Raw genomic sequence first — 22,289 nt, 5'->3', positions numbered from 1 at the left:
GTCAGTTGCATTTGTTGCTTTAGTAGGTTAAGGAAAGTTTTCATCTTATTATTTTGAAAGTACTCGTTGATTTTTTTATCTATGTATTATGTAATATTGATTTGTCTTTGAACACTAAAAATCTACTTGAAAAACTAATAGAAATTTCAAGAGTTATTTTAAATAAAGGTTAGATCTGACAAGTGTAGAATGAAGTGTATGAGTCTTTTCACATTTAACATCTCCGTGGAACCTAAAAGTTCATAATCGTACTAATACAATTTCTGTATAAAAACTAACTCGATTATTGCATAGAGAAACACTTGGATTTATATTTAACCTGGCAGTGTGCACGGCCTATTTACTGAACCTAAAAGGGCCAGACAACAAGATCTTATAAACTTATCATGCTATTGATAAAGAAATTTAAACTTACAACTGTTTTATTGCATAAATATTGGACTTGGATTTTAGATTTAGTTTTGTCAGTAACTACCTGTGTGAATTAAGGAAAGTTTCCTAACATGCCTATGCCTCCATTAAATTGTAACATAGTAGAGTTATACGGTGTAATTTGGAAAGCCTCTTCAAACCTGAAATTCTTTATTTTTTGACTAGTCCCTGGTTTACAAGGGAAACTAGTCCTTGGTTTACAATGGAAAAAGAGATTTGAGAAATTAGAGAATTTGCCCAAATTCACAGCTAGTTAAGAGGCAAAACCAGAACTAGAATACCTGCTTTTCTGGCTTGTAGTACCGATAGTTCAGGCAAGTCCACTTCCATAGACAAAGGCATAGAAATACTTAAAATAGGCTAGGCATGGTGGCTCACACATGTAATTCCAGCACTTTGGGAGACCGAGGCAGGTGGATCACTTGAGGTCAGGAGTTCAAGACCAGCCTGTCCAACATGGTGAAACCCTGTCTCTACTAAAAATACAAAAATTAGCCAGACGTGGTGGTGGGCACCTGTAATCCCAGATACTCAGGAGGTTGAGGCGGGATAATCACTTGAACCCCGGAGGTGGAGGTTGCGTGAGCCGAGATCACGCCCCTGCACACCAGCCTGGATGACAGAGTGAGACCCTGTCTCAAAAAAGAAAAAAACCAAATACTTAAAATATGTTATTTTCAATGTAATTTTAAACTTTTTTTTTGCTTCTTTGGCTTTGTTGTTTTAACATCTGAAATTCCTTTTATATCAGCTATTTGACTTAGAATGTTTTATTTTAAATTGTTTTACTTTAGATATAATACTTTATTTTTGGACATCAGATGGCTAATTTGTAGCGAAAATATTGGTTCCCATATCTGAAAGAGATACATCTCAGTGCTTTATCTTTAGCAACTCCATCTATACCTACTTCTCTCTAAAAAAGATGCTTTGGAAACAAAAAAAACTCCTCACTTTGACTTCGTAATTAGTCTCAAGGAATATATGTGGAAGGAAATTTGAGGCTGTATTTTCATTATGTGTTTTGTGCTTTAGAAAATTCCAAAAATAGGCTGGGTGTGGTGGCTTATGCCTGTAATCCCAGCACTTTGGGAGGCCAAGGCAGATGGATCACCTGAGGTCGGGAGTTGGAGACCAGCCTGACCAACATGGAGAAACCTCGTCTCTACTAAAAATACAAAAATTAGCTGGGCCTGGTGGCACTTGCCTGTAATCCCAGCTACTCGAGAGGCTGAGGCAGGAGAATCACTTGAACCTGGGAGGCAGAGGTTGCAGTGAGCCGAGACTGCACCATTGCACTCCTGCCTGGGCAACAAGAGTGAAACTCTGTCTCGAAAAGAAAAAAGAAAATTTCAAAAACAGATGACCTGGATAAAAGCTACTTTTTCTGTTTTTAAACACACACACACACACACACACACACACACACACACACACACGCACATGCTCTCTCTCTCTCTTTTTCTCTCTCTCTCCCCGCCCCCCGCTCTCCCCCTCCCTCCCCCTCTCTCTGTACCCCCCCTCTCTCTTTCTCAGCAGGCTACTTTTCCTCTTAAAATACACACACACATTCTCTCACTCTCACTCTCTGGTAGTGTAAGAAAAACTAGATTCCAGCTCTTGTAGTTAATGTAACTGACAAGTGTAGAGTTTGAGGCATTGCTTAAATGTTTGTAAAGAGCAAGTAAATAATGATTAAGATCTTTTTCGTAAGTTATTATATTTGGGCTGGGCGCTGTGGCTCATTGCCTGTAATCTTGGCACTTTGGGAGGCTGAGGTGGGTGGATCACTTGAGCTCAGGAGTTTGAGAACAGCATAGGCAACATGACAAAACCCCGACTCTACCAAAAATGCAAAAATTAGTTGGGCATGGTGGTGTGCACCTGTGGACCCAGCTACTTGGGAGTATAAGGTGGGAGGATTACTGGACAGGTGAGGCTGCAGTGAGCTGTGATCGTGCCACTGCATTCCAGCCTGGGTGACGGAGCAAGACCTGGTCTCTAAATAAAAAAATATATAAATAACAGTTACTGTATTTTAAGTTGTGGCCTTATCATATGCTAGTGACTATTAATTTGCATAATATAGTGTTTTTCCAACTTTAACAGTATTCTTCAAGCCAAATCTATAAGTGTTTTTCAAACTATAACAGTATTCTTCAAGCTAAATCTGTGTGTATTAACAATGGCATTTTATTGGTATAAGTTTGCTTTATAAATTCAAATTTTAACTCTTGTAAAACTAATTAGAAGAATGAAGCAGTTTTAGTGAGTGTAGGAAATTGAAACTGGTAGTATGGATAATTGCTGTAAACATATCCTAATGCACAGTTTGTTTTTTTATTTTGTTTCTATTTTTTATTACCAAGTTCTGTTCCTCTTAATTTTCAAGTGATAGTTTATTTTTCTTAAGCTTATGTTCCTATATTAGAATGCTTTTTAACTGATTCATACTCTTGAATGAATAGTAAAAATTGCTTTTCAACGTTAAATCACAAATACAAAATGCACGTATTTCTTATATTAAACACAATACTTATAATAAAACTGAATGTTAAATGAACATTGTATCTAAGAATGACCTCTTCCTCTGACTATCTCCTTTTATGTCTTGATGAGACACTGTACTGAAAAGATGTGCCTGTACCTCGGGGCATTTGATCAAGTGCTCTGAATGCATGTTGCTATAGTGTGTAGTTTGTAAGATTTTATGTTATTGGACATATGAAGGCCTTTGTGGTTGTTAGTTTGTTTTTTTAAGTTTCTTGTAGAGCTGTGTCTTTTCCTATCATTGATACATTTAAAAGCATGAAATTAAGCATAAATATGGAAGGTAGAGCTTTATTCCAAGCTCTATACAAAAGTGAGTAAACTTGTTTGCACTTTTAAATACATTCGTGTCCTCTAGTGAGTAAAATTTGGGCTTATTTCACCTTTAAACATTCAAGGTTTTTTGTTGTTTTAAATAGGGCTTAAAAATTGACATTTTAAAAATTCAGACCCCAGGAAATTAGTATGCTAAGCACTGCTGAAGAAGAAGGGAAGGGGTTTGAAGTTGGTTATGCTAAGCCTGAATCCTGGTGCTGCCACTTTATAATGCAAAAGAGCCTCTTTCCACATATGTGAAAATGAAACTAATTGGACGTGTACTTTATTTTTTCAAGACAGAGTCTCACTCTGTTTCCCAGGTTGAGTGTAGCGGTGGGATCGTGGCTCCCTGCAAACTCGAACTACCAGGCTCAAGCAGTCCTCCCACCTCAGCCTCCCGAGTAGCTGGGACTACGGGCATGCACACCATGCTCGGCTAATTTTTTATTTTTTGTAGAGATGAGGTCTCACTATGTTGCTCAGACTGATCTCTCCTGAACTGAAGTGATTCTTCTGCCTCGGCCTCCCAAACTCCCAGATCCCCAAATCACACCTGAGATTACAGGTGTGAGCCACTATGCCGGCCCATATACCTTAAATGTGATGTACTCGTAAGGATTAAATCAGTTCTAAGCTGTGAAAGCACCTATTTCAGGGCTTGAAAGATAAATCGGCCTGGCGTGATGGCTCATGCCCATAATCCCAGCACTTTGGGAGGCTGAGGCAGGTGGATCACCTGAGGTCAGGAGTTCAAGACCAGCCTGACCAACATGGAGAAACCCCGTCTCTACTAAAAAAAAATTAAAAAAATAGCTGGGCATGGTGGCATGTGCCTGTAATCCCAGCTACTCGGGAGGCTGAGGTAGGAGAATCACTTGAACCCAGGAGGAGGAGGTTGCGGTGAGCCGAGATCATGCCATTGCACTCCAAGCTGGACAACAAGAGTGAAACTCCATCTCAAAAAAAAAAAAAAAAAGATAAATCAGACACTCAGTGAGTGTCAGATCTCCTCTTTTATCAAGGGCTTTATCAGTCTCTTTAAATATAGTACCGATAGAAAATAAATTGTATGTCTAGAAAAGTGTTTTGAATTCTGTGATTTTTATTTTAGACTGGGTTCTTTTTCTGGACGGGATTTTTCATTAATAAATTGTTACTCGAACATTAGAATATATTTTCTTTATAAATTATGTATATACTATAGAGAAAATTATTCTTGTGCTTGTGAAAGTAAAACGTACACACAGGTATAGAAACAGTACCATGTCAGACCAGTCATGTTGCCCAGGCTGATCTTGAATTCCTGGGCTTAAGTACCACAAAACTAAAAGATCAGTAGAAAAATATGTAATCAATGATATTCTTACCTTGGTGGATATGACTAAATTTTTTGTGAAATAAATAGTTAAATATTAATTTAACTACTTTAAAAGTTCTTTCTGGAGGGAACAAAATGTCTAGCAGTCTCTTGAACATGCCCTTAAATGTGTAGTCTTCAACTTTGACTATATTGGAATTACCTAGGAAGCTTCAAAAAAGTGTTGATGCTTGGGTCCCAGAAATGTTATTTTAAATAGTTTGGTGTACACCCTGAGCATCAGGATTTTGATATGCAGGCACGGTTGAGAACCACTGATTTAGAGACTTGATTCTGGGTTGGCATAAAGATTAAAATCAAATGATAGCTAGGCACCTACAGTTTTGAAGTAAAATGATAGATGTAGTTAATGGGAACTGATATTTGCATAGCATTTTACAGCCTCATAGTCTTTTTCTTTATGTGCTTCTCATTTGATTTACATTTTCTGCCTCTTTGAATGTCTTTTGGTTGGTAACCACTATCAAAGGTGCATGATGCTTCTGTTGCAAGCAGTTGGATAGGTAATATATTTGCTAAGTAGAAATTGTGCACATATCTGCCCCCCTCCATCTTTTCTCTCTGCTCATAGTTGTCCCTCCATCTGAAATGTTTTACCTTCCCATCCTGTGTGCCTAAATCCATCCTATATGTCTTTTAAGGCTCATCTCTTTCCTAAAGTTGCTTAAAAGATGCTACACAATTTCCATGCAGAACTGTTTACAGCCATCTATTTGCTTATGTGACCTGAATTAAATGTCATAACAAGTGCACCTCTTTTCAAGTTGGGAATATGAGGTAGCCACATTCTAGGCTTTTTCTCAGAGAATGGACCTTTGAACTGTTTGCTGCCCAGCTCTTACTAGAAGCCCTTCTGTGAGAAAACATTCATAGATGTCTACATTGCTATGTGATTCATCCATTCTTTTACAATATGGTTATGAACTTTCAAGCAATATTTCAAGCAAAATAATTTGAAAATTTGCTATAAACTCTGGACTTTTGCCTGAAAATTACATGTATACATATGTATTTATTTAGAAATCAGGGACGTCCTGATTCTTTAGAGAACCATGTAGCTAGTTAAGAACTTGAACTATTCTCAAAAGCACAGATTATTAGATCAAGCCTGACTATTAAGAGGGCTAGATATGCAGACCACGTTGTTTTGCTTCCCCTAATTAAATTGCTCTTCTTGAATTGGGCATTGTTGTGCTTTACTCGGCGTTAAAGAGCATTTTGAGAAACAGCTCTGTAAAATTCCATTTTTTTTTGGTAGGAATATTGGAGAGTTTATTTCCGTATTTTTGAAAACATGAGATTGCAGTCCATTAGTGGGTTGTGAAACAATTTGGTGGTCCCAACTATTATTTCTTGTTTTTGTATTATTTTTCTTTTTTCCTATGCTATATTTAAATATTAATAAAATCACGTTTTATCATAATGTCACTGTTTTTCCTTTTTTAAGTATTGTTTCATGAACCTTTTTTAGTTTTTAATGTAATGTGGGTACTGGTACTGTATTGCTGTGTAAAATGTACTTCTTACTGTGTTTTGTAGTCTTGTACTCATTTTCTCTTAGACTCAGAGGAGAATTTTTTTCGTTTGTTCTCGTTTGTAAAATGACAGTAATGAGAGTTGCTACCTTATGGGTTTATCATGAAGACTAAAAATATATAAAGTCTTTAAAACAGTGCTTACCTTGCACATAGTAGGTGCTCCATAAATACTAGCTGTCATTACCGGGAAAAACAATCTTAGAGCAAAAGCTTTGTTTTAATCTTATGCACATTAAAGACATTTGTTATTAATGATGTCCTTTGCTTTGGCTGCCAAGAAAAAGCAGCTGAGATTTTTTTTTTTTTTTTTTTTGAGACAGGCTCTTGTTTTGTTGCCCAGTCTGGAGTGCAGTGGCGCAGTCAACAGTTTACTGAATCCTTCATCTCCTGGGCTCAAGCAGTCCTCTCACCTAAGCCCTCTGAACAGCTGGGACCACAGGCATGTGCTCCTATGCCTGGCTAAAATTATAAATTATTTGTAGACACAGAGTCTCGCCATGTTGCCCAGGCTGGTCTTGAATTCCTGGACTCAAGTAATCCTCCCGCCTCAGACTCCCAAAGTGTTGAGATTACATGCATGAGCCTGACCTTCAGAGATCAATTTATGGCCTTTTGTCTATCTTCTATTAGCCCTGATTTGTCATCTCAAACTTTCTGTTGCATCTCTGCAGGGAGCCCTTGGATTCTTTCTTGGACATCAGAATCATCAAAACATAATTTTTTTAATTTCAGAGTTATTTTTATATTCATTTACTGAAGTTCCGTTGTAACTTCAGAGATATTTTTATATTCATTTACTGTGCCAGGAGGAGGGTAGAGGTCTTGGGAACATTTACTGCCTGTTTAAACTGTACATCAACTCAGACACCCAGAGTGGTTAATTTCTTAGCTTTTTACTAGGTGATTGAGTCCAATATGGAAAAGAGATTTTGATAATAGCATTAGCTGTCTACCTTACCGAACAAGTTTGTTGGCCTAATTAAACCTACGCTTTGTGGAACTCCTAAGTTACAGTAGATTTCCTCATAGGGAAACTCTATTGAATCTTCTTAAGCAATGAAAGAAAAAGCTGTCCATTAAGAACTTTCGTGGAATAATATGGTTCAATATTTTTTTCCAAAATGTGGCATCAGAATAATATTATATTTTTAAATTATTTGTCAGTGTTAGATATTATGTGCTTTTTGTTACTCTGGTACATACTGTGTGTCTATCATAAAACATTTCTGAACAAAACAGTAAGCTTCATTTATATGATTTAAGTCAGTTGATGTGGTTAAAAAATACGGGCACAAGGAGATGTTTTGAAAATGTAGAGAATTGTAATTTTCTGAACTCCCTTTAGGGATATACTCGTTAAGGCTGATTTCTCAGTTATATGTTTTTAGAAACGTAGTATTTGCCATTTTGAATCTTTAGTGATTCAAAAAAATCAATTTAAAGCTGAAAAAAACTAATTAGACTTCTGACCATATTTAAGGGTACATTTTAGTAGATGAATACTTCCACGTGTCCCAGACTTTTTGAAAACTAGAGATCCTCGGAAATAAATGGTAAAAGACAGGCTATAGAAAATTTTCCCCTCAACAGGAAAGTTAGTCTTATATCTGGATCTCATTTTTACCACTTTTAACAGTTTGGAGAATTTGCTATCTGACTTTCAAGTCCAAACAAATACCTCCTTTGTTTTTGATGGGAATAAATTTAAAAATGCGAAGGAGAGAGTCCAGTGATTGGCAATAGAAAATAGTATAAAAGGAAATAGAGTGAAAGTAAAAATTTTGACAATGGAGGGCAGCAATTAACGGAGAGGAAATTATGGCCTCTCCGTTACATGCACACATGTATTTGGTAGGATGTTGGAATATGAAATGTTTGTATATCAGAGGGCTGATGGCTTGTGCTTTGATAATGCAGTTATGGTGGGCATAGCTTTGCAATTTAAATTATAGGGAAGAAATTGAAGCAATATTTGTTTTATCATAGAGGTACTTGGATTTTTGTAACGTGAATATTAAGATCTTTCCTCAGCTGTATTGGAGGATATGTTAATCCTCCAATGAAATCATTCTTTATCTTTGGGATCATGAGGAAATCTAGGAAGTCAATGACTCAGGCATAAAATCAGAAAGGCTTGAACATTTTTAAATTGTACTAAAATTATAGAGAAGGGAAGTCTTAAATGGTCAAGAGATGGTAAGTGGGAACTATGTACTTGAAAACATTTCAGATGTCATGATATACTTTTTATAGGGCTGTCTTTGTTAGCACAAAATAATTAGTGGAGTGTTTCAAGGTCTGCTTGAGATAAACTCTTCCTAACTCAAGATTTCCAGAAAAGTCTTAAATTTCTCAAAGGTGAATTGTATTGCTGGAAGGAAACCTAGCTCAAGGGGAGGGGAGGTCTGTAGTCTTTGGGATCAGAAAGACTCAGGTTTGAAAGTTAGTTTTGCCTTTTAATTCATGCTTAGGTCAGTGATTTCACCTTGGACCATGGCTTGTCTCTAACAGGTATACAGTAATTTTTAAGTTTTTGTGAGGTTTAGATACAATGAAGGTTTGGCATCCAACCAATGGTAGCTGCTGTTATTTGTCATTTTAGGAGCCTAATCTAGTGACTGTCGAAGAATCTATGATGTTTTAATTGTTTTCCTTCTATAAAGTTTTAAAGACAGTATTGTTCAGAACTGAAATCTAGATGAAGAGAAATCCATCTAATTTGCATCTGTTTTTCATTGCCTATTTCTCCAAGTGATTTCTATATCGTCTTAGGCATGCATACTTTTATAAAGTCCTTCATCTGTATAATAGCTTTTAACATTATTTTAATTATTTAAAATCACAACTTACTAGGTTTTTCTCTTAAATTTGTAGCATTGTTTTGTGATAGACTGTTTTTTCCATATCCTAATAAACTTTAAAAAGATTGTAAATAGAGGTAAGGCAAGTATTTAAATATTTGAATTTTTCTATCTAAATGCAAGTTATCAGAAATGGCAAACTGGTTCCTTTTTTATATTTTTTAACACTTGGAATATATCCTGTGTGTGTTAAAATGAGCAATATTTTCAGTCCTTTTTGGGGAATATTTAAGGTTTCTGTAACTGAGCTGTAGTATGTGCTACAATTGTAGTGGCCCCAAAATTTCCATTTGTCTAGCATTTGCTGTCTTATTTAATTTCACAAAGATAAATTTATTTGGAGACTACTAAAACTAGTAAGTTTAGAAGAAGAGCTCTACAGAGACTTAAAACTTAACATTATGATCATTGTTGGGTATGTTGGTTCTAGCTTATTAATAAAAATGTTTATGACAGTGCAAAGTAGTGAGCTTAAACTCAGGGATATTTTTCAGTGTGTATTGTGATCTGATTTTATTTTAAAATTTATTGCAAACACATTTTGTTTTTCTCTCTTACTGCTTTTATTATTTTTTAAGCATGTAATTAGGTGAAACTGAATTGATTCAATTTTTGTGTTACAGGAGATTACCTGGAGCAATTGATGTAATTGGTCAGACTATAACTATCAGCCGAGTAGAAGGAAGGCGACGGGCAAATGAGAACAGCAACATACAGGTTTAGTATTTTCTTAAATTGAAGGATGATATCAGCATTCTAATTTAATTTATTCAATAGTCATAGTGCTGTGCTGTGTTTTAGGTGATACAAAGAGATTTAAAATGTGGAACGAGTCCTCCTTTATTATAAAGGCATTTCCAGTGAGAATTTGTAATTTCTGAATCTTTTTTTTAATAGGGTTTTTTCCTTTTCTTTGATAGAAACGTAATACAGTTTGAATATCTGTTATCTAAAATGCTTGGTACCAGAAGTGTATCAGATTCTGGAAATTTTCAGATTTTGAAATGTTTGTATGTATGTAATCTTAGGGATGAGACCCAAGTCCAAACATGAAATTTATGTTTCATAAATAAGTTATTTAATTTGTTGTAATGATTTGTTAATTTATGATCATCTTTTTTCCTTTGGCAACCCTGAATAAACTGTGTAGTGGGCCTGAGTTTTGATTGTGACCCGTCACATATGAGTTTGTGTGTGGAATTTTCCACTTGGAATAAAATATTGGTGCTCAAAATGTTTTGGATTTTAGAGCATTTCAGATTTCAGATTTTTGGATTAGGAATATTCAACTTGTATATAGGTTCACTGATTGAAAAATAAAAGACCACCAGTGATTTTACCACCTAAAGATAACCACAGCTGGTACATCTCTTGTTACTAAGCAAAATTGGGATACTATTATATTTCTGTGTATACTTTTTTCCCCCATCAAAAATTAGTTGCATGTTTTCATATTCTTAAAATATGATTAAAATATCTTCCTGATAGCTTCATTGGATGAATATACCATAATTTATTTAATGTGACATTTCCGGGGGAGGTGTAGAGTTCCTTTGTTTTTAAGTGAAAAAATGAGGGGAGGTGAATTATCAGTAAGCTGGATAATTGATGTTAGAACTTTAATAACTGAGACTTCCAGCTATTCAGTTTGGCCATACTTTTTTCATTATTTATTCTGTTTTCTGAGTCCTTTTGAAAATGTCCAGAGCACTTTATTCTCACCTTCGATAAGTTGATCATGTAAAATGTTCCTTTTAGCATCTTTAAAGGCAAATCATTTCTATAGTGGAAGATGTTAGTCCATTTTTCCTTTCCTCTTACCATTAAAATGCCATGATTTCTCAAAATAAATACTTAAAGAAATAGCTTATCAGCATAAGCCCTACAAAAAACACTGCACTTAAATATAGGAAACATTAATAGAAAGAGGGATTGTATGTTTAAAAGATTGCTTTAGTCAGCAAGGATCTGAGAAGTATAAATTAAATATACAACATTATGTTGGCTGTCTTTCCCAAATTTATTTACACATCCTTGGGGACCTTACCAAAAATCCAGATTTTGAGGTGCCAGTTTGCCTGTTTTATTTCAGTAGGTTTGGGGTGCTGCTTATGGTGTCTGTCCCTTAACCTGTTCACACAAGCAAGCATTTTGCAAACATTATTTTTCTTTTTCTTTTTTTTTTTTTTTTTTGAGACAGAGTCTGGCTCTGTCACCCAGGCTGGAGTGCAGTGGCCGGATCTCAGCTCACTGCAAGCTCCACCTCCCGGGTTCCCGCCATTCTCCTGCCTCAGCCTCCCAAGTAGCTGGGACTACAGGCGCCCGTCACCTCGCCCGGCTAGTTTTTTGTATTTTTAGTAGAGACGGGGTTTCACCGTGTTAGCCAGGATGGTCTCGATCTCCTGACCTCGTGATCCGCCCGTCTCGGCCTCCCAAAGTGCTGGGATTACAGGCTTGAGCCACCGCGCCCGGCCTGCAAACATTATTTTTCAAGAATAAACCCTGTTCTTAAAGTTACAAGGCTCACATGATAAAGTTATTTACATATCTTGCTGCCTATTGCTTGCAGTCTGTTGATGCATGCCTGACAGTCTCTTATTTTGCAACCTGTTGATGACAGGCCCTCGTACAGTGAATGACTGACGTGCTGCCATGTTAATTTCTTAAGGCTAGTGTCTGATTAATGATTACATTGCCTTAATTGAATACTTTAACTTTGGTTGGGTGACAAAGATAATACTTGTTAAATGATCTTTATGAAGTACTTTTTTCTTGTGTGGGGTGTTTTTATTACTTAATTACTTTTTATTAAGAAATTTTTATTAAGAAATTACTTTTTATTAAGAAACAATGAGCCAGTTGTTTTTTCTTAAGATTTGAATATGCACATTTTAAAAAGTATATGTGTGTGTATGCTCACATAGGCGTATGTATGCACATATCACACATGTAGAACTATTACTCTCCCCGCAAAAATACATATATGTGAATTAAACTACCATTTACTTTGTTTCTTAGATTAAATGAAGTTAATTTACTAAGATTAATCTTACATAATATGTATGCATCTGTTTATTTAACTGTGTTCTAATTTTAGGTCCTTTCTGAAAGATCTGCTACTGAAGTAGACAACAATTTTAGCAAACCACCTCCGTTTTTCCCTCCAGGAGCTCCTCCCACTCACCTTCCACCTCCTCCATTTCTTCCACCTCCTCCGACTGTCAGCACTGCTCCACCTCTGATTCCACCACCGGGTAAATAGTAAATAAGACATTTGACTTTGAAAGAAAAATAGCTTGCGAGTGTTTTTTTAAATTTTTGACAATTAAAATAATATCTTGATCGCATTGCATTAAAAGTAATAGATATTATGTTTATCTTTAACAGATTCACACTGAAACAGATATATATGTGTCTTGCTATTTCACAATGTAGGAAAGAGACAGTGTTCTAAAATTGAGAAGAATATACAGATACCAATCTTGTGATTCAAAAATATGATAATGATCCCCAAACTTAAGTTGCTAATAGGATATGTATAAATCCATACTCAGTTATAAACTTTACCAGTGTTAATTTGTTTTAAAAGAAACATTAAAGATACTTTTAGGATGGGAGTAGATCAAAACATTTTATCTTGTGAAGAGATTGAAATTAATATTTCAGTCTGGTCTTCTGTATACTGGTTTCCTTTTTGGAGACTGCTACTGGGTGCCTGGTATTTACTTCTTTTAAACAAAAGTGATATAAATGTTTATCATATTTATAGCTACTTTTGATTACTAATTAAAAACCAGGTTAGTGGTGATAGAGAATAAACTCACAAATAATTCCCAAATTTTATTTTTATTTGAATTTTTCATCTGGTTGCCTCTCTTACTTTGTTTTTAATCTTTATCTGCCTTAACCAAGTTTTTATGAAACTAGCAAGATTGATTAAGAATAATAACTTCTTCCCAGGGAGAAAGCTAGTAGTAAATGATGAAAAAATAGCTGCTTATCCTCATCAGGGCAACATGAAAGACGTGTATTAGGCTTTACTTCCTATTAATAAAATCAGTTTATACTAGGCAGCCATGTACTCTCACTCACTTTTATTTGCAAGAGAGCTGTCTTTGTTTTAAGGTGCCAGTTGTGATCGGAGTACAGAACCAAATACAGGGTCTGAATAGTCCTTCCCTAACATATTCATCCTTGGCCTCTAAATGTCAGCCACTGCTTCTGTCTTTCATCCTCGGTGCCTTTGATTTCCTTCCACTGTCACCTCTACTCTCAAAAAGTATGGAAAAATATGAAAAAATGACTTGTGGCTTTAGAGGGTCTATTGTCTCAAAAATAGAGGAAGGAGGAGGTTGTAATATAGGTTTGAGGTCCTTATTCTAGACAACATTAGTATTTCTAAATTCAGTGAATTTCTTGTTCCAACAAATAGATTGAGCAGAAACCACTCATTAGTTGGGGCTGACTTGTGGTTCTTGTGTCTTTAATATGCTGAGTAATAACCAAATGAAAGGGGACTTAGGTGATTCAAAATGAGGACTTCTGTGATTTCTATATGAATCCTTTGTCCTCTGAAAAAGAATTAGATAAAAGAAATAATGTTTTAACATATTTGATTAATGATACTAAAAAATTATTAATGTTTGTGTTAATAATCCTGTTGGATTCCTTTGTAATATTACTTTACTAGGTAGTAAGTGATTTGAAATCATTTTCTTTTTTATTCTTAAAAATCTTTTTAAAAATTTTATTTTTAATTGACGGTATTACTTGTATATGTTTAATGGGGTACAGTGTGATATTTTGATCATGTCTGTGTTGTAGAATGATTAAATCAAGTTAATATATTCATTGGCTGACATACTTACCGTTTTCTTGTGGAGAGAACATTCTGAAATCTATTCTCCTAGCAGTTTTGAAATATACAGTTATTAATTATAGTTGCCATGCTGTACGGTAGAGCTCCAAAACTTTTTTTCCCATTTTACTGAAACTTTTGTGTCCTTTGAAAATCATCTCCCGTCCCTCACCCATGGCCCCCAGCCTCTGGTAACCACCATTTTACTCTCTGCTTCTATGAGTTGGATCATATGAATGAGATTGTACAGTAATTGTCTTTCTGTGTCTGGCTTATTTCACTTAGCACAGTGTCCTCCAGGTTCATGCATGTTGTCACAAATGACAAAATGAAAGGATTTCCTTATTTACTAATATAGTATATCCCCAGATGGCTAACATTTTGTATGTTTAGTACTAATTATTAAAGTAACTAGGACAGAATTGGTATGAATTAATAACAACAAATACTTAGCTGGTATAAGAATATTCAGAAACTCTGTAGAATATTGCTACAGAGGTAATTGCTATAGATAGGCAGTGGCATTATCTGGGAGTTTACTTTTTTCCAAAGTGATAAAATTACTGTTTTTTTTTTTTTTTTTTTTTTTTGAGAGAGGGTCTCACTCTTTCGCCGAGGCTGGAGTGCAGTGGTGCGGTCTCAGCTCACTGCAACCTCCACCTCCCAGGGTCAAGTGATCCTCTTGGCTCAGAGTAGCTGGTACTACAGGCATGTGCCACCATACTGGCCTTTTTTGTATTTTTTGTAGAGATGGTGTTTTCGCCATCTTGTCCAGGCTGGTCTTGAACTCCTGACCTCAAGCTATCTGCCCTCCTCGGCCTCCCAAAGTACTGGGATTACAGGCATGAACCACTACCCCTGACCATTTCTTTTTCATGTAACCTTTGTTCGTAAGTATAACAAATCTTTGAACAGTGTTTAGGTTATTAATGACATTATACTATAGAGTGCGGCTAATTATTTTTCTTTTGCCTAATCTGTTTTTCTACTTAATTCTCAGCTACATGCTTTCTGTATTTTAAAATCCAGATTTCCTTTGATGCTTATTCTTGGTTTATATTTCTATGCTGTTCTATGAGTATTTAATGAGTACAGACTCAAATGAATTCTAATGCTGGTATATATGCTGAGCAGGATACCAGTTGTTTAAAACGAAATATTTGAAGTTGAGACTCTCTGAATTGCTCCTTATTTTCAGTAGAATGTGAGCTGTTGGGGAGCATACAGGCTATGTATTTCTATCTATGTTTCCCTACAGTTTTAGTCACAATAGTCTTGTATGTACTTGGCATTCCCTAATGTGTTTGCTAATTGAGTTAACGACAAATGTGTGTGTCCATAACAGCAAAGATGATTTTCGGATTCATACCTGGTACATTCGATCAGGATGGGCACTAGCTCTGAATAACAGTACGGCTGCATAGATATATGCCAGCTGCCATGCTTAAAGCTGTAGTTTTCAGTTACCATTTACCACAGAACCACATGATTACACTATGTTCCGTAGTTTGTTGTAATTTAAATCACCTTAAGAATCATAAGCAGCTAATGAAAGAAAGCTATGATTCAGGAGTCTTTTTAAAGTATTGCCTTAAAAGATACTCCATTTTTCTTAGATAAACTGTCTTGTTTTTTTGCTTTCTTCAGAAATAATCAAAAGAAAATGGAAAAAATATTTTTTAAAGAATCAATTTCAGTGTATTTTAATGTTGCCTTTTTAACATTAGACGTCTAATGTTTTTAAAACTAAAGTCCAAAATGTGATAAGTATAGTAATGATATTTTATTCCCGTATTTTAGGATGCTACTAGTTTTGTTTTGTTTTGTTTTAATAAGTAGGGTGACCATACATCCAGATTTGCCTGGAAGAGTCCTACTTTATACTTTCTATTCCAGCATAATTATTATTATTCATTCTTAGAAAGAAATTCCCTGGTTTAGATGATACAATTTGTGATTGACTCTTGCAGATTTACAGAGGGCTTATTGCATAAGTAGATAGTTACTGTTTAACAATTATAAGGTGTTAGAGATAACTCTCATTTGAAGAACTTTCACTGTCAAATAGTTCACAGAAGAGGAGAAATATATTGCCTCCTCTCCCCCTTAAACACACACCTACAAACATATATGAAACTTTGCTAGTAACACAGAGAGCGCAAAGTATTTCTGGCCATAATAGATTTGTATGAAGAGTAGAGGAGATTTATATATTAGAATACAATAAAGAAAGAAGAGATGTCTGGAAGTGCAAAAGTATTTATCGTGGTTCCCTGCAGCCATACTAATAGTAGCTTGAAAACAAATAACTGGGCCAGGCGTGATGGCTCATACCTGTAATTTCAGCACTTTGGGAGGCTGAGGCGAGAGGATCACCTGAGGTCAGGTGATCTTTACTAAAAATACAAAAAAATTAACTGGGCATGGTGGCGCACACCTGTAGTCCTAGCTACTTAGGAGGCTGAGGCAGGAGAATCACTTGAACACAGGAGACAGAGGTGCAGTGAGCTGAGCTCACACCATTGCACTCCAGCCTGAGTGACAAGATCGAAACTCCATCTCACCAAAAAAAAAAAAAAAAAGAAAAAAGAAAAAAAAATACTGGCTAATTTGGTTCTTTTATAATTTTCAGAAAATTTGTTATTTCATTTTCTTGTGAATCAGAAAATAGTTTCCATTGTACTAAGTTTTTTCAGAAATACATTAGAGTGGTTTCATACTGTTTCTGAGTAATAATAGATATAATAGCTAACACTTATTGGATGCTAACTTTTCAGGGTACTATCTGAGCACATTGCATGTATTCACTCATTTGATTCTTGAACAATATCTGAAGTAGATATTATTCTAATTTTGCACTGAGGAACGGGGACATAAGCCATCTAAATAATAGCTAGAAAATAGTAAAGCCAGAATTCTAACCAAGGCAGTTTTGCTTGAAAGCCTGTTTTCTTTATTAACTATGTTGAAATGAATCAGTACCTATATCCAGAAAATTGTATTATTGGATTACGTGTATTTGTCACAGTAACATGTCTTAGAAACTTTTTTTTTAAAGCATTTCTCATGTTGAAGTACATGCATACGTATTGGTGGGTAGGGAAGTTAAGGAGATTATAAGGAACAGTCATCAGATTTTTGAAAATCTGAATAAGGTTTTTACTGTTTGCCTGAGTTGTGTTAAGATGTCTGTGTTTAGCTGAAGAAGTCAGTTTTGAAATACTTGTGTATTGGAAGAAAAACTGTAAAATTGGAAGTATTGTTATAGGGTAGGTGATTTTGTGTGTTTGTTTGTTGTGGTAAAATACAATATATTTGTCATTTTAGCCATTTATTAATGTGTAGTTCATTGGCATTAAATACATTCACAATGTTACGTAACCATCACCATGATCTGTACCCAAAACTTTTTCATCATCTCCAGCAAAAACTCTGTGCCCACTAAGCTCCTTCCCTCCTAAGGATAGCCCCTGTAACCTCTATTCTACTTTTTGTCTCTATGAGTTTCCTTATTCTAGGTACCTCATATAAGTGGAATCATGCATTTGTCTATCTGTGACTGACTGACTTTGTTTGTTTCTAAAATAATAGAATTTAATGATTACGAGCTAACTTTATGGTAGGCTTTTAATTTAGGCTTTTAAATGTTAATTTACTTTAGTGTCATCATATTTGATGTTCTTTTTTTTTGTAGTAGAGTTTGCTGAAGAATAGAAGGCAAATTCAGTTAAACTCATTTGTTTTTGTATGAACTCTTATAAGCCTCAAATGACTAGTTCTGTGGGTCTTGGGAACAATTGAAATGTAGCCCAGTAGTGGAATTCTGCTGAGTTGAAGAAAGGTCTTTGCTTTACTGAGATATAGCCCAACTACTCTGGACCACAAACCAGGCATCCCTGCTTTTAAAGTTAGCTGTAGGGTTTAACTGTTTATCTAGATATGAGATATGTAGGATTCTGCATTTTAGAAAGAAGTAGATTTCGTCCTAAAAGACTGTTGTCTTGTATCAGTGTCTGACTAGTCATCTAGTACTACTAATTTCATGAACTTTAAAATCTTGTTTATTTCTTAAATATGTTAATTTTGGGTTAGGGATGATATATAGGAATTGGGTCAGAGGGTGGGGGCGGGCGGCGAGTTGCTCATATCTAGGGTCATTCTGCATTTGCTCTAAGTCCTGCATTCTCATTAGATTATTTTTCCGTTAGCAGTCTGGTTTTTTAGCACAGCAGTTCTCAAACTTTTTAGTTACAGTCTTCTTTAAACTCTTTAAAATTGCTGCAGATCCCAAAGGGTTTCTACTTACGTATGTTTTATCTGTTTTTTAATATTAGAAATTAAAACTGAGAAATTAAAATACTAGTTTAGAGATACGCATAATACACTCATTACATGTTAACATTTAAAAATTTCTTATGAAAAATAACTGTGCTTTTCCTAGAATAATTTTAAAAATTTAGTGGGAAGTCATCTTATTTTACGCTTTTGGTGTGGCTTAGTAGAAAAAAGCTGGTTTCTCCTGTGTGTTTTCACATTAAATCTATTGTGATATCACAAGTCATGTGGCCCCTGGAAACTCCACTGTAAGAGAATGAGCATGAAAAAGGCAAATAACATCTTAGTAAAATTTTTTTTTGTTTTTTGAGATGGAGTTTTGCTCTTGTTGCCCAGGCTGGAGTGCAATGGCACGATCTCAGCTCACTGCAACCTCCGCCTCCTAGGTTCAAGCGATTCTCCTGCCTCAGCCTCCCGAGTAGCTGGGATTACAGGCATGCACTGCCACACCTGGCTAATTTCATAATTTTGTTAGAGATGGGGTTTCTCCATGTTGGTCAGACTGGTCTCGAACTCCAACCTCAAGCGATCTGCCTGCCTCGGCTTCCCAAAGTGCTGGGATTACAGGCGTGAGTCGCTTCGCCCAGCCACAGCTTAGTAAATTTATGAGAGTAGTTTTGACCTGGCAGATTCAGTAGGGTCTCAAGGACCCCCAGGAATTCCTGGACAAAACATTGAGAATACTGCTTTGGCAGAAGCTTGGCCTATATTGGATGAATATTATCAGTGCCCTTGAGGAAGTACACTTTTATCCCTTTAATTGAGAAACTATTTTATGACTGTAACATTTATTAAGCTAATTTTATAATACCATGGATTTTTTGTTTTACTCAACAGATTACCTCAAATTAACTGACACTGTTTGCCAGAAATGTAAGCATTTTCCAGAGCTACCATTAAAAAAGAATTCCTTAAAGTTTTTGAAAACTGTATTTACTCTTGTGTTTTTCTATATTTAATTATAAAAGCCTGCCTATCAGTGTTTTCAGTAAATTCAAAACAGAGAGCAATACTAATTATAATAAATAGAATTTTCTGGCACAATTAAAATTTATTTAAATGTAATAGAGATTAAAAGCTTTCTTAGGATGTTGATTTTTAAATGTGCTTTCTCCTCCACGATGCACCCTTTATAATGGTTACATGTTTAATACATCATTGACACCACATTTTGTCGAATCTAATTAGTTTTATTTCTGCCTTCTGCTTACACTGCTCTTTTGATCATCTCATGATTATATGGAAGCTGGTAGAGATAATTTCTTTACAAGTTCTCTTAAAAAACATTGATACTTCTATCATAAATGTTTTGTGTAAGAAGTTTATTTTCTGTAGGCTTTAGATTTTATAAAATAGAAGAGTAAGAGATCCTAATAAAGGTAACATAGTTTGTCCATTTTATAATTTATGTAAAATTATCTTTTTTACCTTTTAGACATGAAGTATGCTGGTAAATTTTTGGTTACTTTGTTGTGTGACCATACCACTTTTTAACACTTTTCTTAAAAATAGCTTAAATCTTTTTTTGCACCTTGTAATTGTTTTAATTATGAAATACTGGTTTTGCCATATTCTTTCTACATTCTGGTTTGTATTTAAGGGTGGATGGTAGATGAGATGATACACATGTGTGTGCGTATGTTTTTGTTTGTGTTTAGTTTTTAAAATCCTGTTACATAGAAAAGCATTTTTGGTAGAAGGTGATATTCAAAGGTTTTTGTAAACCTTGGCCTTTTCTACTCTTTTTGAGTCAAACTTCTGAGTTTGATCAAGGCTTTGAAATACAAATCATGAGACTTAAGGAAAGTGATCAAGTTTATCTATTTCTTAAATAACACTGCCGATGGAATTTGCAATTTACTAGTGAGAAATAGGAAGTGTAGTTTACATATTCTGCCATTTTTTTCTTTCATTTGAATTTGAATAGAGAAAAGATAAATGGTTATTGCATGTATTGGTTTTCTACTGCTGTATAACAAATTATTCCAGAATGTAGTAACTTAAAACAACATACATTTATTATTGAACAGTTTTCATGGGTCAGGAATCTGGGATAGATTAGCTGGATCCTCTACTTTAAGGTCTCTCTCAGACCTTACACTCTTCTTTAAAGGCCTGACTAAGGAAGTATTTGTCTCCAAGCTCACTCACCTCTTTGTTAAAAGGATTTTGTGTTTTTCTAGGCTGTTGGATTGACAGGGCTTCAGTTCCTCACTGGTGTAGGCATCTAATAATGTCAGCTTGCTTAATCAAAGCACATAAGCCAAGAAGGCAACAGAGAGGGTGCCAGTAAAATAGAAATCACTTTTTTGTAACCTAGTCGTGGAAGTAACATTCTTTGGGTTTTTTTTTGTGTGTGGTAGAAATAAGTCACAATATCCAGCCCCCACATGGGACAGGACATAAGTACCAGCAGACAGGGATCATTGAGAGCCATGTCAGAAACTGTTTTGCCTTAGTTATAATAAAATGATGACAGACTACACTGAGAATGAGTTTATAGACAATCTTTGTTTAGTTTTTTGTGAGTACAAAGCCCACTATTAATTTTGTGGGAATTTTTAGTGTGGGTAAATTCTTTTTAATATGATGTTTAACAGGAATGCTGCCTTTCTATTTCTTTGCCTCAGTTCCTTCAATCTCCCAAATAGGATTTCAGGTCTTACCCCCACCCACTTTTACATTTAAGTGTATGTGTTATATACTGGAAAAATTAAGCTGGGTGTGGTGGCTCACTGCTGTAATCCCAGCACTTTGAGAGGCCAAGGCGGGTAGATTGCTTGAGTTCAGGAGTTCGAGACCAGCCTGGGCAACATGAAGAAACCCCATCTTTATAAAAAAATGCAAAAATTAAGGCCAGCCATGGTTGCTCACACCTGTACTCACAGCACTTTGGGAGGCTGAGGCAGGTGGATCGCTTGAGCCCAGGAATTTGAGACCGGCCTGGGCAACATAGCAAAACCCTGTCTCCACAAAAAATGTAAAAAATTAACTGAGTATGGTGTGGTACACACCTGTGGTCCCAGCTACTTGGGAGGCTGAGGTGGGAGAATTGCTTTGAGCCCGGGAAGCAGAGGTTGCAGTGATCCATGATCATGCCACTCACCCTGGGCAACAGAGTGAGACCCTGTCTCAACCAGAAATAAATCATCTTCTCTTTTGAGAATGCCGTATGGTGTAGGCTCTCATAGTACTTTTAAGTGTCACAGGTAGATGCTTTTGTTTCATAAAAGTTTGGAATGGGATTTATTTAGTCTGTATTAAATTGCTCAGCAGTGAAATTAGGAGAGAAGCTTAGAATCAGATCCAGTGATCCTCATAGTATAGTCCTGGGCCAGCAACATCATCTGGGAAATTTAGGGGAATGTAGGTTTTCTGGTCCCACCCCAGACTTACTGAATCAGAAATACTAGGGGAAGGGCCCAGCAATCTGTGTGTTTTAAGAGACTCTCCAGGTGATTCTGATGCATGTTCAGGGTGGTTTGTTTTTATTTTTTTACTTATTTATTTTTTTTGAGACGGAGTCTTGCTCTGTTACCCAGGCTGAGTACAGTGGCACGACGGCTCACTGCAGCCTCTGCCTCCTGGGTTCAAGCGATTCTCCAGCCTCAGCTTCCTGAGTTACTGGGACTACAGGCACATGCCACCATGCCCGGCTAATTTTTTGTGTTTTTAATAGAGACAGGGTTTCACCATGTTAGCCAGGATGGTCTCCATCTCCTGACTTTGTGATCCACCCATGTTGGTATCCCAAAGTACTGGGATTATAGGCGTGAGCCACCGCACCCGGCCTATGTTCAAGTTTTAATACCACTAATCTATTCAGCCTGTTAGAGCTTGAGTATTACTTTTCCAAAAGGTTTTGGCCAGCACTAGAAATCTACTTTTACTACTGTTACGTATAGCTTTCCAGGAAAATCAACATTTTTTAAACTAATTTTTCAGATAAAGGATATAGAAAAGAAACAAAGTATTTTCCTTATTTAAGTCTGTTGTCTAGGTTAGGCAGCATGTGTTTG

The 22,289-nt window shown here is 35.7% G+C and overlaps 1 protein-coding gene across 10 annotated transcripts in view; it reads left to right on the top strand.

The window, feature by feature from the left end:
* FIP1L1 (factor interacting with PAPOLA and CPSF1) overlaps positions 1–22,289 on the top strand; it is a 76,156-nt gene that overhangs the window by 34,834 nt on the left and 19,033 nt on the right. For all 10 annotated transcript variants that reach the window (XM_025386372.1, XM_025386379.1, XM_025386378.1 and 7 more), the window contains 2 exons: positions 9,701–9,794; positions 12,175–12,331. In XM_025386372.1, coding sequence (XP_025242157.1) covers positions 9,701–9,794; positions 12,175–12,331 — 251 coding nt within the window. The remainder of the gene's footprint in view (positions 1–9,700; positions 9,795–12,174; positions 12,332–22,289) is intronic.

The sequence above is a fragment of the Theropithecus gelada genome, chromosome 5, assembly GCF_003255815.1.
Source record: "Theropithecus gelada isolate Dixy chromosome 5, Tgel_1.0, whole genome shotgun sequence".
In the NCBI taxonomy this organism is placed as follows: Eukaryota; Metazoa; Chordata; class Mammalia; order Primates; family Cercopithecidae; genus Theropithecus; species Theropithecus gelada.
Note: the sequence above shows the minus strand (reverse complement) of the source record. Positions and strands in the feature narration are given on the sequence as shown.